Consider the following 17,975-nt stretch of genomic DNA (forward strand, 5'->3'; position numbering starts at 1 on the left):
TAATAGCACTGCTGAAAGGGGTGGGGCGCGGGGGAGAACAGATCAAAAGCAATCAATTAATAATACTTGTATTCTGCAGATGAGGTTAAGCAATTAGTACAAGACCAGCCACAGCAAAATTTATTTTCGCTTGCTGATGTTACACTTTCAGGCATCAGTAATATTCATTTTATTATTTGTCCCCGTCCCATCGTGCTGGGTTGCCCCCGTTGCCAATCTCCTACTGTCCACCCAGTAGATCATAATCTACCTTCCGTATGTTGGCTCCGTTCTAGACTGTGGTGGACAGCCTCCTCTCAATTCATTTTGTAGCAAGAACGCAACGTGACCCCATCTGCCGCGCCACAAATCCCTCTGGGCCACAGAGAAAGCGAAAGGAAAAAAAAGTGCATTGGAACTCCAGATTCTTCCATCAAATTAATGCTCCACCGCTCATTATCCATTTAATCATATTTCATCAGCCACTAAGCCAAACCACCTCACCCAGGCCGTGCAAAGGAGAAGAAGGCGTGTGCCCTGAAATAGCCAGAAGTCCTACTGTCCTCGGGTACGCAGACCCAAGTCCCTCAGGAGCGGTCTTCACTTGCAGGACATGATCCGCAGGAATTCCTCGTAGTTCACCTGCCCATCTCCGTCCACGTCCGCCTCCTTGATCATGTCCTCCACCTCTTCGTCCGTCAACTTCTCGCCAAGATTGGTCATGATGTGGCGCAGCTCTGCAGCGCTGACATAGCCGTTCCCATCCTTGTCGAAGACCCGGAAGGCGTTCCGGATTTCTTCCTCCCCATCGGAGTTCTGGATCTTCCTTGCCATCAAGGACAGGAACTCTGGGAAGTCCACCGTCCCGTTCCCATCGGCATCCAGCTTGTCAATCATTTCCTTGAGCTCGGCTTCTGTCGGGTTCTGTCCAAGAGACCTCATGACGGTGCCCAGCTCCTTTGTGGTGATGGCGCCATCTCCATCTTTGTCGAAGATCAGGAAGGCCTCCTTGAACTCAGCGATCTGCTCTTCTGAGAGGTGTTCGGCCATGGCTTCCTCGTTGCTTCCGACAACGTCCACGGTCGCCCTGTGACTGCCTTGGCGTTCTCCGGCGCAGTGAAGAACTTCTTCTCTTCCCTGTTTTGGGAGTTGCCAAGAACCGCGGGTGTCTTCTCTGGCCCTCTGCCCAGGGATGATCCACAATTTGGGGAAAGGTTAGGCAACACCCAGGTTGAGCTTCTGTTGGAGCAAACCTAATCACGGGGAGGTACCGTAGAAGATCCGCACCCTTTTAAGTTACACAACCTGCCAGTCCCGTTTGGGTAGCAAATGAAAGAGGCAAGAAGGTAGTGAACAATTATTTTAATTTCCCCCCCCCCTGTAATTAGAGGAAGGGGAATCATGAAATTAAAAGTGTGATTTTATAGGAAGGCCTCCATTTGTGGGCAAAAGCAGTTTGTGGAATCTTGGGGTGCTAGAGGTAAAAGGGTAAAAGGCAAAGGACCCCCTGGACGGTTAATTCCAGTCGAATTTGACCGTGGGGTTGTGGCGCTCACCTCGGTTTTCAGGCCAAGAGAGCTGGCGTTTGTCCACAGAAAGCTTTCCAGGTCACGTGGCCAGCATGACTAAACCGCTTCTGGCGCAACGGGGCACCGTGACAGAAACCAGAGCGCATGGAAACGCCGTTCACCTTCCCGCCAATAGATGACATGATAGGAGTTTATAACATTCGGCATGGCATGGATGGAGAAAGGATTTTCTCCCTCTGTCATAACTCTAGAATTTATGGGCATCCAAGGAAGCGGAATGTTGGAAGATTCAGGACAGATCGTTTAGCTTTGGAACTCCCTGCCTATTGAGATAAAGTACGTGCCTTCCTACTGTAGTCTCTTTGGCACCTGATAAAAACGTTCTTGTTTAGACACGTCTCCCCACATGCTTAGAAAGTTGGAATAATTTTAATCTGTTTCAGTATGTTTTAAAGCATGGTTTTGAATTTTTCTTGGTTTTACTGTTTTATCTTCTTTGTAAACCCCTGGGACTTTTTTTTTCAATTAATAGGTGTATGCATTTTAGGAAAGAAAGAGAGAGAGAGAGAGAGAGAGAGAGAGAGAGAGAGAGAGAGAGAAAGAAAGAAAGAAAGAAAGAAAGAAAGAAAGAAAGAAAGAAAGAAAGAAAGAAAGAAAGAAAGAAAGAAAGAAAGAAAGAAAGAAAGAAAGGACTTCTTCTCATAACACTAGTACTTGCAGACACCCACTAAAGCTGAATGTTGGGAGATTCGGGACAGACAAAAGAAAGTCCTTCTTCACACAGCACAGAGTTAAACTGTGGAACTCCCTCCCACAGGAAGCTGTCATGGCCACCAACATGGACGGCTGTAAAAAAAGGATTGGACAAATTTATGGATGGCTAATGGCTGTGATGACTCTGCTCAGCCTCCACAGATGGAAGCAGGGATGTTTCTGAATACCAGCTGATGGAAACTTCAGGAGGGGGAGAGTTGCTCTTGCACTCAGATCCTACTTGGGGGTTTCCCTAGGCACAAAATTGCTAGGGGTGCAAAATTTCCACACCCGGTGCTGCCTCAATACAGCTGCAAGCTTCCGTCCCCGGGCTCCATTGCAAACCAGGAAGCAACCTCTCCAGACAATGGAATGACTCTTTCTTTTATTATCTCTGTGGTTTCGGTCTCCTGGGTGACTCCCACCGTTTCCCTACCTCCCCCCATCCCCTCCGCAAAGCCCTGGGCACTGGCAACCCACACTATGCCACTGACCACCGGGATAATGTCAAACCTAGAGCAGTTTTCTGGTTATTCCTCTTCAGCTGATGAGCTACCACCACTGAAAACATAACTACGTATATCGAGGTTAAATTTGCATTCATTGCTCTATGCACTTTTGTCTCTGGCCCACGCATCGCCAGCAAGCGACCCCCAGATGGCTGCCCAACATGGAATGTGGCCCTCGGGCCCTCATCCATGCGAGTACAGCAAAGCGCCCTGCCTGTTCTCAGGGTCTAATGCCCTCCTTCCCTCCCTACCTGCTTTACTTCTCGTCAGGGTGTCTGGGGAAAAGATCTGGTGGCTCGGCGTGGTGCGTCTAATTTGACCACCATTTGTCATTTTAGTTTCTGGCCCCCAGATGGGATCATCTGTCACCCTCCATCATTTTCTGTAGGAACCCAAAGGCCTCTGACAGAATGTGAGCCATTTGGTTTTCCTCCTCCCTTCTCAGGGAATGCGTGTTCGGCTCAGAACTACTCTGAGATGGTTATTTTTCACATGCGTCGGGGAATCAAGTTGTTTGGGGTTGTCCGATGTGCTGAAACAACCATCTCGAAACTCAGAGGTGGAGCCTTGAAGCTAAATACCTCAAGGACTGCCTCTCCACATATGTCATCATCTGGGGCCTTTCTTCAAGTGCATCTTCCACAAGAGATCAGGAGAGTGGCAACCTGAGAACAGGGCCTTTTCTGTGGTGGCTCCCCGTTTGTGGAATGCTCTCCCCAGGGAGATTCACCTGGCGCCATCACTACAGATCTTTAGTTGCCAGGCAAAACATTCCTCTTCTCCCAGGCCTTTGGCTAATAGAAGAAGAAGAAGAAGAAGAAGAAGAAGAAGAAGAAGAAGAAGAAGAAGAAGAAGAAGAAGAAGAAGAAGAAGAAGAAGAAGAAGAAGAAGAAGAGTGGTTTGGATTTGATACCCCGCTTTATCACTACCCGAAGGCGTCTCAAAGCGGCTAACATTCTCCTTTTCCTTCCTCACCCACAACAAACACTCTGTGAGATGAGTGGGGCTGAGAGACTTCAGAGAAGTGTGACTAGCCCAAGGTCACCCAGCAGCTGCATGTGGAGGAGCGGGGAAGAGAACCCGGTTCCCCAGATTAGGAGTCTACCGCTCTTAACCACTATACTGGCTCTAATTAAACATGGCCTTCTGACCTGTGGGAGGGTTGTTGTTTTTGTTTGTTACTATTGAATGTATGTATGCTATGTATCGGGACACGGGTGGTGCTGTGGTCTAAACCACTGAGTCTCTTGGGCTTGCCGATCAGAAGGTCGGCAGTTCGAATCCCCACGACGGGGTGAGCTCCCGTTGCTTTGTCCCAGCTCCTGCCAACCTAGCAGTTCGAAAGCACGCCCAAAAGTGCAAGTAGATAAATAGGTACCGCTCCGGCAGGAAGCTAAAAGCCGTTTCCATGCACTGCTCTGCTTTCGGCGTTCCATTGCGCCAAAAGCCGCTTAATCATGCTGGCCACATGACCCAGGAATGATCATGTGCACAAACGCCGGCTCCCTCGGCTAGTAAAGCAAGATGAACACCGCAACCCCAGGGGCGCCTGCGACTGGACTTAACTGTCAGGGGTCCTTTACCTTTATGGTATGTATTTTTGTGTTTTTATATTCTAAACCAGGGGTCCCCAAACTACGGCCCCTGGGCCGGATGCGGCCCAATCGGCCTTCCAATCCGGCCCGCGACGACCCCCGCCGCCCGCTGCCGCCGCCCGCTCTCACGGCGCGCGGCGCAGCGACGATCTAAAAAATCAGCAAAAAATCACCGAAAATCCTTTGTGCGCATGCGTATGGGCCTCTCCCGACCCGGAAGAGGTCATTTCTGGTGCACTTCCGGGTCGGGGGAGGCCCATACGCATGCGCACAAGCGATTTTCTGCTATTTTTTCCCCGCCCGTGTGCGTGTGCGCATGCGCACGGGCGCGCACTCCCCCGCCCTCCGGCCCGCTGCGCGCATACTCCCCTACCCTCCGGCCCACCGCGCGGTCGGCGCGGCGGGCACCGGCCCGCCGCGCGGTAAGTCTGGGGACCCCTGTTCTAAACCATCCTGTGATCTTCAGATGTAGGGCAGTATAAAAATTTAATAAATCATAATAATGATTCTCCCTGGTTGAGACGGGTCCATGCCCTAAGTTTCACTGGAAAAAAATTGCCTATGAATTGTCTATGACGAAAGTTTGGACCGGAATGGGTAGGTAGACCTTCCAGCAAAAGGGCCAACCCAATAGCAAGGGTGGATGAAACTCAAAACCTGCTCGCCCCGGCTTACAAAGGCATGTGACCCAACCCTGGGAAGGTCTACTGCACAAGCTCCCCTGAACTGAATGGGAGAACCTCCCAGGGGATTGTGCCCAGAGATGGAACTGCCAGGTGTTCTCCCGTGAGCCAGGTCTGTCAAATAATAGACTCCACAACTGAAAAGAGTACCATGAATTTATTTTCCCCTGGGGCCTGAGACAGCACCGTCAACGAGAAGCATCTGCCCCAGATCTTTTTCTCGGGTGTGTCTCCTTCAACCTGGCTGTGAAGAGGAAGCCGCTTGAGAGTATTCCTTTGCAGTTTGGGGTCTTAAGTGTCAACGGGGATGGTGGCGAGACGCACAGCATTTCTCTGCAAATTTCAGCCAGCGGGTAAAGTCTCAGCTCCGCTGCAAAGAGAAAAGAGGGGAAGAAAGAAATGGTAAAATAGAGAATATGGTAAGGACCATTCGTCGACCCGCTTGGGGTTATTATTATTATTATTATTATTATTATTATTATTAATTGAATACAGTACCGCCCTATACCCAGGGGTCTCGGGGCGGTTCACAGAATAAAATCAATATATAAAACCACAAAATACCTAATAAAAATAAAAATAACAACCCAATAGCCCCCCGTCCCCCCCCAAAACACATAGGATGTAAATCAGATCAGCCAAGGGCTTGGTTAAAAAGGCCTGGTTAAAAACGAACGTTTTTGTCTGGCGCTTAAATGGGTATTATGAAGGCGCCAGGTGAGCTTCCCTGGAGAGAGCATTCCAGAGACGGGGAGCCACTGCAGAAAAGGCCCTGTTCTCGTGTTGCCACCCTCCGGACCTCTCGAGGAGGAGGCACACGAAGAAGGGCCTCAGGAGATGATCTCAGGGTCTGGGTAGGTTCCTATGGAAAGAGGCGGTCCTTGAAGTATTGCGGTTCTGAGCCATTTAAGGAATCATAGAGTTGGAAGGGACTCCCAAGGGTCCTCTAGTCCAACCCCCTGCAATGCAAGAATCTCAACTGAAGCATCCATGTCCGGTGGCCATACTGTACCATTAACCCTCACCTGTTCTGTTGTTCCCATCCTATGAAAAGGATACTACTGATGAGCATTGCTCACGCAGGTCCTTAGGACTCCAACTCCCATCAAGCCCAACCAGGGTAAGGCTGCCTATTAACAACTTGGGACCTCTTCAGCTACAAGATGCATTAGCTGAGATTCCTGCATTGCAGGGGGTTGGACTAGAGGACCCTTGGGGTCCCTTGAAGCTCTACGATTCTATGAGATCACCTTGCCCCACATGAGCCCATTCAAACGCTTTGATTGGTGGAATTATAAGACCTGCTCCACATTTGTAATAACTCGCTAATTCAGCGTGGCAGCACCTACACTTTGGAACTCCCTGCCTATTGATAGGTACCTTCACTGTACTCTTTTCGGCGCCTGCTAAAAACATCCTTGTTTAGACGAGCCTCCCCAGATTCTTAGAAAGTTGTTGTGAATTCTAACCTGTCTTAGCATTTTAACTTCTTGTAGGTTTTAAACTACTATTGTAAATTTTCCTTGATTTTCCTGTTTTACCTTTACCGGTTGTTTCTTACCATGTATAAATCTTATGAAATAAAATGAACAAAGAAAATAAGATTTATTTATTTTTGCCGTTTTTTTTAGTTGACCTTCAATATTTGTGTCTGTGCCTCTGATATTTACATCAGGGAAATGGCATGGGAGGGGTTAAACCTCTCCCCTCTCCCCAAACCTCCTGGTCTGGCCAAACTCAGAGCCCTGAAAAACTGTGTGTTTCGGATTGTCGCCAGCCAAGCGCTACTCAAAGTAGGTGCATCAAAATTCATGGGCCAAAGTTAGTCACATCACATACATTTCTGAGCATGAGAGCACCCTCAGTTTTGGTTGTTCTTTAAAAGCTATTCTGTGCATCTCAAATATCTTGAAACAAAAGGTGGTTTGAGAACTGAGGATTAGGGAAAGGAAAGAAGGAAGGAAGAGAGAAGGCCAGCTTCTTGCACATTTCTGATTCTGCCCAATCTTCATCCCAAAATGGGAGATATGGCAGGAATGGGCATAAACATCTACTTTATTTTCTCTTCGTTTTCCTTTCTCCGTATTTCCACATTTTTCCCTGGGAGAAACCCATGCTAAAGTTCTGACAGATATATGCCTAATATATACATTTTTTGCTAAGCATCTTCTCGTAATAAAATGCGTCTTTGCATCTTGTCATTTCCACGAGATCACATCATTTGGTTTTTTTTGGGGGGGGGGGACAAGCAGAATGCAAAATTCAGGGAAGCACAAATTTAAAAGATAGGTATGAATTGAATCGAATTCCTGCCCTGACCATGGGCTCCCTGCCCTTGGCCACATCTCCCATCTTCCTTCATCCACGCGTCGCTGCCAAACTCTTCAACTGGAAGCTCCTCAGGGCAGAGAACTCTCCTGCAACATTTAATGTGAGTTTGTTAACCTGTACCTAGAATGGAGGGCCTCGGGGGTCTCTGGCCACCATCAGCTTCTCAAACTCCTCGTAGGTGACTTTCCCATCCGAGTTGGCATCCACCTGTTTCATCATCTCCTCCACCTTCTCGTCAGTGAACCTCTCCCTCAGGCTGACCAGCACGTGCTCAAGGGAGCGCATGACCTCTCCCAGCTCCGACGAGGTGATCACCCCATCGCCGTCTGTGTCGAAATGTGTGAAGGCCTCTTTGACCACGCTGAGTTCTGCTTCTGTGAATCGGTAAGCCATGGCGTGTCCGTCTTCTGCCCAGCACAGCCTCTGCTCGTTTTCTCTCTCTCTCTCTCTCTCTCTCTCTCTCTCTCTCTCTCTCTCTCTCGTCTCCAGGAAATTACTCGCTCATTATCCCTGCTGAAATGGGAAAATCTAGCGTCTGCCGGAAGGAGGAGATGAAGGGACGGATTGCTTCGGTCCACACCCTGGCCTGGAGAGGGATCTACTTGTTTGTGGTGAAACCAGTCAAAGGAACAGCTTTGCCCCAGTGAGGCTTGGCAGAAGCCTCTTATAGGCTTGGCAGAAGCAGTTGGTGCCCTGCCATCGACATCCTACATCTCTGCAACATCAGGAATGCGAATTGGGTGGAGCTCTCGCACAGCGCAACTTTCATAGCATTATCCGTCCGGTTTTGTGACATCAGGATGAAGCCCTAAGATGTCCCTAGTTGAGTGTGTGTGTGTGTGTGTGTTGTTGTTGTTGTTGTTTTTGCAAATTCTGTCAACTTAAGTTGCCACCCTGGTTGTTTCCATACAGTGGTACCTCTACTTACGAATAACTCTACTTACGAATCTTTCTACTTACGAATGGAGCTCTGTCCGCCATCTTGGATGCAGTTTAGATAGGATTTTTTCTACTTACAAATTTTTAGATAGGGTTGCTTCGACTTACGAATTTTTTCTCCCAATGCATTCTTATGGGATTCGACTTACAATTTTTTTCGACTTACAAATATGCATTCGGAACGTATTAAATTCATAAGTAGAGGTACCACTGTATTTCACTACACTGGGCTTTGCCCTGATTTCGGAAGATGAGAGCATCAGAGGATGCCTGGAGCAGGATCAGGCCGGTGGCCCTTCTAGTCCAGCACCCGGTTCCTCCAGCGGCCAGCCAGATGTTTCTGGGAAGCCCACAAAAGGCACATGAGTGCAACAGCTCTCCGGAAGTAAGTGAATGAGCAACTAGGACATAAGTTGGTATCCTCAGTTTGCCCTGCTCAGATTTGCCCTGTTGAAATTCTTTGATTCCTGCATTGCAGGGGGCTGGACTAGAACAGCCCTTGGGGTCCCGCCCAACTCTACAATTCTATGTTTCCCAAGGCTAATGAAATATACTCAGAGTCCTGCAGTGGCTTCATGCTCTGTATTGCAGCTTGTAACACTGTGAATGAAATGCCCCCCAAACCTCAGGCTTTTATATACATTATTTACACAATGAGTCCCGTCCGATTGGCTGATTCTGCTTCCCTCCTGGAGCCTGATTGGTCTTTGCCTGCAGGCCAATCAGTTGTTGCATTCTATGATCCCACCAGCCTAATAGGCTGCTTAACTTCTTCCTGGAGCCTGATTGGTCTTCTCCTGCAAGGCAATCAGTTGCTGCATTCTAGGATCCTACTTGCCTATTGTTCTAGGATCCAAGCTTAGTACATAACAGCTAACTTTGGCCCATTCATTTAAGTGGCTCTGCCCTGAATGCAACTTAGATAGGAGTTCTCTTTTTCTCTTTTTTCCTCTTGCTTTCCCTTTTTTTTCTTTTTTTCTTTTCTCCTTCCTCTATTTCCCTATTTTCTCTCTCTCTCTCTCTCTTTGGTTTGTGTTTTTGCTTAGATTAGGTTTTACGTTTCGACAAAAAGAGATTTGATCATAAACTTTGTGTTCTTTTCCCAAAAAACTTAATAAAACCGATTCAAAAATAAAATAAAATTAATTTAAATTAATTTAAATAATTAAAATAATTAAAATTAATTAAAATTAATATAAATAATTAAAATTAATATAAATAAAAGAGCCCTCTCCCCTCCTGTGGTTTCCAGGAACTGGCATTTAGAAGAACTGCTTGCTGCTTCCAGCAGTTTGAGAAGCCTCTCGAATTTGCAGGGTTGCAGAGAAACAGAGGGCAGGCTGCCCTTTGCCCAGTTTAATTTGTCAAATTTCTCCTGCCTGCTACACCACCAATTTCCCAGGAAGAAAGGCTTCTGGCCAGGCGAAAGAAAAAGTGAGAGCAGAGAACATAAGCGAATGACTACGAAGGGAAAGTGCAATTTGTGGAGCTCTACAGAGCTCCCTGTGAATTAAACAAGGAGCTCCGTGAATTAGTAGTCATCATTGGCCACAGCAAAGTCTACAGGCCTGTGGCAATACCTGCTCATGCCCACCCCTGTATCGCCTCTCCTACAGGTGAAACTCGGAAAATTAGAATATCCTCAAAAAGTGCATTTATTTCAGTAATGCAACGTGTTATTATTTATTTTAATTTTAATTTTTACAAATGCTTTCTTTTGGAAATTTGACAGTAATAAAACAAATAGGTAAAGGTAAAGGAACCCCTGACCATTAGGTCCAGTCGGGGACGACTCTGGGGTTGCGGCGCTCATCTCGTTTTACTGGCCAAGGGAGCTGGCGTACAGCTTCCAGGTCATGTGGCCAGCATGACAAAGCCGCTTCTGGAGAACCAGAGCAGTGCACAGAAACGCCGTTTACCATCCCAATGGAGCGGTAAACAAATAAAACAAATAGTTACAAAAATAAACATCACTATTACATTTCGTTAATTACATTCCATTTATAATTGACCCGCCTAACGGCAAATAATTACAATTACAACAAATAAAGGCTTGACACATCTTGCTTTGCATATCATGCATCTATCTCATATATTGGTTTCACCTTTTAAGTTGCATTACTGAAATAAATGCACTTTTTGATGATATTCTAATTTCCCAAGTTTCACCTGTATCCCTCCTTTCCCTTCGTTCTCTCTCCAGTTGAGTTTTGGGACTGTAGGCACCTTGGGGCAGGGAACTGCCTCCTGCACCCCACCGCAAAGCAATGTACCGCCGTGAAAATTGCAACGGTTTGTTACCTAGGGCCTTCACTTCTCCATCATCACCCGGACGAACTCTTCGTAGTTGACTCTGCCGTCCCCGTCCACATCGGCCTCCTTGATCATCTCATCCACTTCTTCGTCCGTCAGCTTCTCCCCCAGGTTGGTCATGACGTGCCGCAGCTCCGCCGTGCTGATGTAGCCGTTCCCGTCCTTGTCGAAGACCCGGAAAGCTTCCCGGATCTCCTCCTCGCTGTCGGAATCCCTCGACTGCTTGGCCATCAGCGAGAGGAACTCGGCGAAGTCCACCGTGCCGCTGCCGTTGGCGTCCACCTTGTCGATTATGCTCTGCAGCTCGGCTTCGGTGGGGTTGTGGCCCAGGGAGCGCATGACGGTGCCCAGCTCCTTGGTGGTGATGGCCCCGTCGCCATCTTTGTCAAAGAGCGAGAAGGCCTCTTTGTACTCGGTGATCTGCTCCTCGGTGAGTCGCTGAGCCATGCTGCTTGCCTCCAATCTCGCAGCGAGCAGCCTCTCTCTCTCTCGCTCTCGGCAAGAGAAGCACTCGGTTGCAATCCCTGCCAAAACAGGAAAATCTAGCATGGTGCAGGGGCGTAGAGTGACGTCAACCCACACCCTCATTCGTGGCCTAAGGCCTGGCTTTGGATCCTGCTCCTTTCTGGAGGAACTTGCTGGCAAGATAGACTCACCAGGCGTGGTCTGATGCCAGAGATGGAGGGCGCTCCTCAGGGAGGGGCCGTAGCTCCGTGAGAAAAGCATCTGCCTAGCAAGTAGAAGGTCTCAGGTTCAAATCCTAGAAATAGGGTTGTCAAATTTGCAGATGACACAACCGTGATCGGGCTCATCTCTGATAAGGAGGGTGAAACGGACTATAGAGATGAGGTGGAGCGGCTGACAGAGTGGTGCAGAGTTAATAACTTGCTCATAAATACAAAGAAAAGAAAGGAGATTGTGGTGGACTTTAGGAAACAGAAGAACGAGGTCCAGCAACTTTTGATTGACGGAATTTGTGTGGAGAGGGTAACAACGTTTAGATTTCTAGGTATTGAGTTACAGGAAGATCTGTCCTGGAGTGTTAATACAAGCGGGCTTGTGAAGAAGGCACAGCAGAGACTGTATTTTTTTTTTTTTGAGAATTTTAAGGGAAAACCATCTTCCACAAAAGCTGCTGCTTGCCTTCTATCACTGCGCCATACAGAGTGTTCTTACGTATGGTTTATGTGTGTGGTACGGAAGCTGTACTTCTCAGGACAGAGCAGGGCTGTGTAGAATTATTAAAACAGCAGAGAGCATTATTGGCTGCTCACTCTCCACCTTAGAACAAATCTATACCACCAGGTGCCATAGAAAAGCACGAGACATATCAAGAGATCCAACGCACCCTGGTCACCATTTCTTTGAGCTCCTGCCATCGGGATGGAGATATAGAACTATGCAGGCAAGAACGAGCCGTCTCAGGAACAGTTTCTTCTCTAGAGCGATTTTGGCCTTAAATGGAAAGCCTGGACTTTGAAGTCATCTTATTTTACTTGTTATTTGTATTATATTTACTGTTTTTAATTAGGTTTTGTAATTTTGGATTATGCGGAATGCTTTATCTGAGTGGATGTAGCAACCGAGTAATTTCGTTGTTCCTGCAAGGGGACAATGACAATAAAGATATCTTATCTTATCTTATCCCACTGACATCTACAGGAAGGGCTGAGAGGGACTCCTTTGAGCTAAAAGCACCAGTTAGTTACTGTGACTGGCCCATAGTTCCTAGGATCAGAGAATTGTAGAGTTGGAACGGCCCTTGAGGGCCATCTATTCCAAGCCCCTGCAATGCAGGAATCTCAACTAAAGCATCCGTGACAGAGGGCCTCCCAACCTCTTCTTATAAACCTCCAAGGAAGGAGAGGCCACAATCTCACAAGGGAGACCATTCCCCCCTCAAACAGCTCTTCCTGTCAGGAAAGTTCTTCCTGATGTTTTGTCGGAATCTCCTTTCTTGTATTTTGAAGCCGTTGGTTCGAGTCCTGCCCTCCAGAGCAGGAGAAAACAAGCTTGCTCCCTCTTCCATATGACACCCCTTGAAATATTTGAAAATGGCTATCCTATCTCCCATGGACTGCAAGAAGATCAAACCTATCCATTCTGAAGGAAATCAGCCCTGAGTGCTCACTGGAAGGACAGATCGTGAAGCTGAGGCTCCAATACTTTGGCCACCTCATGAGAAGAGAAGAATCCTTGGAAAAGACCCTGATGTTGGGAAAGATGGAGGGCACTAGGAGAAGGGGACGACAGAGGACGAGATGGTTGGACAGTGTTCTCGAAGCTACGAACATGAGTCTGACCAAACTGTGGGAGGCAGTGGAAGACAGGAGTGCCTGGTGTGCTATGGTCCATGGGGTCACGAAGAGTCGGACACGACTAAACGACTAAACAACAACAACAACATCCTATCTCCTCTCAGTCCCCTCTTTTCCAGGCTAAACATACCCAGCTCCTTTTATTATTATTAAATAATTCTTATTGATTTTATTTCTTGCAACAAATAGCCATCATCATGACTAAACATTCATTTTCCAATTTCCCCCCTCCCTGTTGACTTCCCTCAGCCTCCATTTCTGATTTGTTACATCAAATGGTACAATCTTGTGTTTATATAAGCTACTGTGTTTTCCCATTGTTACATTTCTTGTTCTCTGTAAATAAAATTGTAAATGTTTATTTAAATCCTGCCAGTGAGTCCATGTTTTTGTTGCTGTTTCTGCAAATATGTTGTAAAGGGTTCCCTTTCTTTTTCAAAGTCGCTATTGTCCTTTTCACGCAACTTGCTAACTCTGCATAGTTCATCAACTTTTCTTGCCCTTGTTCTTTGGATGGTTCTTCTCCGGTCTTCCAGTTTTGTGCTATTAACATTCATGCTGCTGTTGTAGCATACATAAATAATGTCCGTTTTTCTTTCAGCAGCTCTTGTCTCAAAATACCCAACAAAAAAGCTTCTGTTTTTTTTAACGAATGTTATTTTAAACATTTTCCCCCCAATTCATTGTATATCATTTCCCAATTTTTTAAAATAATCTTGCAATCCCTCCACATATGATAAAATGGACTGCAAGAAGATCAAACCTCTCCATTCTGAAGGAAATCAGCCCTGAGTGCTCCCTGGAAGGACAGATCGTGAAGCTCAGGCTCCAATACTTTGGCCACCTCATGAGAAGAGAAGACTCCCTGGAAAAGACCCTGATGTTGGGAAAGATGGAGGGCACTAGGAGAAGGGGACGACAGAGGACGAGATGGTTGGACAGTGTTCTTGAAGCTACGAACATGAGTTTGACCAAACTGCGGGAGGCAGTGCAAGACAGGAGTGCCTGGCGTGCTCTGGTCCATGGGGTCACGAAGAGTCGGACACAACTAAACGACTAAACAACAACACCTTCCCATACCTACCCAGCTCCTTCAACCATTCCTCAGCAGATTTGGTTTCCAGACCCTGGATTATCTTGGTTTCTTTCTTCTGCGCACCTTCCAGATTGTAAATGCTTTTGGGTGCCATGTGAGCATGGCCTCTGGCCGGGGGGGGGGGGGTAGGGGAACCATGTCTTTTGGATCTCATGATCTTGCACAAGGTCCCATATTCGGGCAAGAGCACAGGCTGGAAGACATGTGTCCCAGTTTTGGGACTCAAGATGTTGGTGGCTATTATATGTGTAGTTACAGGTAGGTAGCCTTGTTGGTCTGGTGTAGTCGAAACAAAATAAAAAAATTCCTTCCAGTAGCACCTTAGAAACCAACTAAGTTTGTCTTAGGTTTCGTGTGCATGCACACTTCTTCAGATACTCTGAAACAGAGGGTGAGAAAACCAGGTTGAATGCTGAATAAATAGGTCATCAGGAGGAGAGGAAAATGTGTGGCCTCTTCTGCTTTCCCAACTGACTCCAGTTAGTGCTCAGCTAAGAAGCATGGCAGATCCTGCAAACTTGAGGTCTTCCTAGCGCTGCCCTGAGTGACAGCAGGTATGTCACTTCCTGTCTCAGGTATGTCACTTCCTGTCTCACACCCTGCAGGGGGAGGAGGTTCCAGGCTGCAGTATCTGGGTTTCATTTCCTCGCTTGCATGAGCTCAAAAGAGACCTCCGCGTCCTCGTCTCCAGCTACTTACTGGACAGAGCACCAAAAAACGAAACGAAGAGCCTGAACTCGAAACCGAAGGCAAATTGGGTTGGCAAGGGTCACATCCTGTTTAGAAGTGAGTCATCTCCGTCCTCCAAGTGCCCCGGAAAAGCAGAGAAAGAAGTGAAACTGAACAACACAGGCACTGCATGCGTGATATTTGTGCATCAAGGCACCAGCTTCACGGGGAAATAAAGGCAGATTCTTCCTGGGTTGTCAGCGACACAGAGAACGCCTTGGTTTTGTTTCATGAAAAAGAGCCCTCTGGAGAATTGCAAGCGCGGCTCAGGATCAAAATACACTACGGAGAGAAATACTGTAGAACTGAGTAATAACGGGAAACAATAGCACAGAGGCGGGGAGAATCCTGCTTGTATGCAAAGGCTTATCTTGAGCTCTTGAGCCACGGAATCTGGTCCGGTGCCAGGATCCGTTCTAGGAGCATGTGAAGCCCTGTCGAAGCAGAGAGCTACAGGCCCAGCTCTGCCATGAGGGGCAATGAGTGCGCAGTGTGGTGTTTATCAGGAAGAGATCCGTCACTGTTGCTTAAGCCGGGTGGAGAAACTTTATCAGAGGGTTGTGTTCCCTCCCAGGTGACTTTCCAGGGGCAAGAGACAAAACACTTAACACCTGCGCTGTGAAATCCCTGCTGCTCAAACTGCTGTGAAAGACGCAGCTGCCCAAACTGATTTAAAAGTTGGCAACCTTCGCCTGAACCCGGCTGATCCTCAGGAGTTGCTGAGGAGGGTGGCAGGCTGGGCGGGGCTGACCACCTCCGACGGCCGCCGCCGCACGACGCAACTGCCGCCATTGAGGAGATGCCCTGAAGCAAACGAGACTGCCTCACTCCGCACATGCATCGTGTGTCGTGACGCATGCGTCGTGACGCCCGGCAGGGTGCCTTCGGGTTTGCCGCCCCGGGCAGCCAGGCGGCTAGCTACACCACTTCGTTTCCCTTTTAAAGGCTGGGTGCCCTCAAATTATTTGGAGAAAAAGAATTAGAGCCTTTTAATTCCATTATTTATACTTTTATACTGTGTACATACGGAAGGAAGGGGAAAATACAATGATTTTATTCCCTTTTTATTCTATCTAATATACAAGGGACTGTTGATCTGACCTTTGCTATGACCAGCAAGTCTGCCGTCTTTGAGGGTGTGTGAAGAAATTGGCTTGTTCAGCAAATATCAAGGAAAAAGGCAGCTGGAACTAATGGCATTCTCTTTCTGTTTCGGTGAAGACTTTCATAATTTTGAGTGCAACGCGGTTCATTATTCCACCATTCTGGTTGTCATAAAAGGAAACCAAATGTGTGCCTTTCACATTATAGTTTGGACCTGTGCATCCGCTTGTGAATGGTGGGGAGTTTGGTGCCAACCTGGACATGTTAAAAAAATCAGCTTGTTCATTTCTTCCACATGGAGTGTGCAAAAGTATTTCCAAGCTGTGGATGAATCTCCACCACCAGCAAGATAACTTTAAGTCAGCAGAGCAAGTGTGGAAACTCAAGAAATCCAGTGCTGGCCCTTGGCTATCACATTCTTATCTCCAGATTGAAGACTTGGAGCTTTTTCACTGTGCATTGCTAGTACCTGACATTAAGTGCATATTGTCAGTTCCCCCCAATGGCATCGGTCATGCTTCTCTCCTGTGGTGATCTCTGTGTCAACTGTTTGGGGAAGGGGTCAAGTTTAGTTTTTTGTTTTTTACTATTATTATTGGAATTAGATGTGTAGTCAAACTTTAATGTGGTTCCTAGGTGTTTGTATGCACACTAAAATTATGTGTTTGCATCACACACACACACAAAAAGAGCCAGTGTGGTGTAGTGGTTAAGAGTGGTAAACTCATAATCTGGTGAACCGGGTTCGCGTCTCCGCTCCTCCACATGCAGCTGCTGGGTAACCTTGGGCTAGTCACACTTCTCTGAAGTCTCTCAGCCCCACCCACCTCACAGGGTGTCTGTTGTGGGGGGGGGGAGGGGAAAGGAGAATGTTAGCCGCTTTGAGACGCCTTCGGGTAGTGATAAAGCGGGATATCAAATCCAAACTCTTCTTCTTCTTCTTCCTCCCCTACAACAAACACTCTGTGAGGTGAGTGAGGCTGAGAGACTTCAGAGAAGTGTGACTAGCCCAAGGTCACCCAGCAGCTGCAGGTGGAGGAGCGGAGACACAAACCCGGTTCACCAGATTATGAGTTTACCACTCTTAACCACTACACCACACTGGCTGGTTTGGGCTTGCCAATTGGAAGGTTGGCAGTTCGAATCCCCGTGACAGGGTGAACTCCCGTTGCTCGGTCCCAGCTCCTGCCAACCTACCGGTAGCAGTTTGAAAACACGCCAGTGCAAGTAGATAAATAGGGACCGCTGTGGCGGGAAGATAAACGGCTTTACCGTGCACCCTGGCACTCGTCACAGTATCCCATTGTGCCAGAAGTGGTTTAGTCCTGCTGGCCACATGATCCAGAAAGCTGTCTGTGGACAAACGCCGGCTCCCTCGGCCTGAAAAGTGAGATGAGAGCCACAACCCCATAGCCGCCTTTGTCTGGACTTAACCGTCCAGAAAGCAGAAAGCAGAGACATCACCTTGCCAACAAAGGTCCGTATAGTTAAAGCTATGGTTTTCCCAGTAGTGATGTATGGAAGTGAGAGCTGGACCATAAAGAAGGCTGATCGCCGAAGAATTGATGCTTTTGAATTATGGTGCTGGAGGAGACTCTTGAGAGTCCCCATGGACTGCAAGAAGATCAAACCTATCCATTCTGAAGGAAATCAGCCCTGAGTGCTCCCTGGAAGGACAGATCGTGAAGCTGAGGCTCCAATACTTTGGCCACCTCATGAGAAGAGAAGAATCCTTGGAAAAGACCCTGATGTTGGGAAAGATGGAGGGCACTAGGAGAAGGGGACGTCAGAGGACAAGATGGTTGGACAGTGTTCTCAAAGCTACGAACATGAGTTTGACCAAACTGCGGGAGGCAGTGCAAGACAGGAGTGCCTGGTGTGCTATGGTCCATGGGGTCACGAAGAGTCGGACACGACTAAACGACTAAACAACAACAAAACCGTTCAGGGGTCCTTTACCTCTACCTCACTGGGTGACCTTGCACCAGCCACTGCCTCTCAGTCTAACCTAAGGAGTAAACCCTACACACAATCTGGAGTGGAGTCCCTAAGATGGCTTGATGGCGCCTTGTATGCCTCCTTCCAGCAACTCCTGCA

The 17,975-nt window shown here is 47.7% G+C and overlaps 1 protein-coding gene across 1 annotated transcript; it reads right to left on the bottom strand.

Moving 5' to 3' along the window:
- Positions 1-80: 80 nt before the first annotated feature.
- Positions 81-11,172, bottom strand: CALML5 (calmodulin like 5). Its single transcript, XM_060279759.1, has 4 exons — positions 10,632-11,172; positions 9,913-9,928; positions 7,533-7,753; positions 81-1,161 (listed from the first exon to the last, which is right to left on the bottom strand). Exons 1-4 carry the CDS (start codon positions 11,076-11,078, stop codon positions 580-582), a joined length of 1,266 nt encoding a protein of 421 aa, XP_060135742.1. The 5' UTR covers positions 11,079-11,172; the 3' UTR covers positions 81-579.
- Between the last annotated feature and the right edge of the window lie 6,803 nt (positions 11,173-17,975).

This window comes from Zootoca vivipara, chromosome 10 (assembly GCF_963506605.1).
Source record: "Zootoca vivipara chromosome 10, rZooViv1.1, whole genome shotgun sequence".
NCBI classification, from domain to species: Eukaryota; Metazoa; Chordata; class Lepidosauria; order Squamata; family Lacertidae; genus Zootoca; species Zootoca vivipara.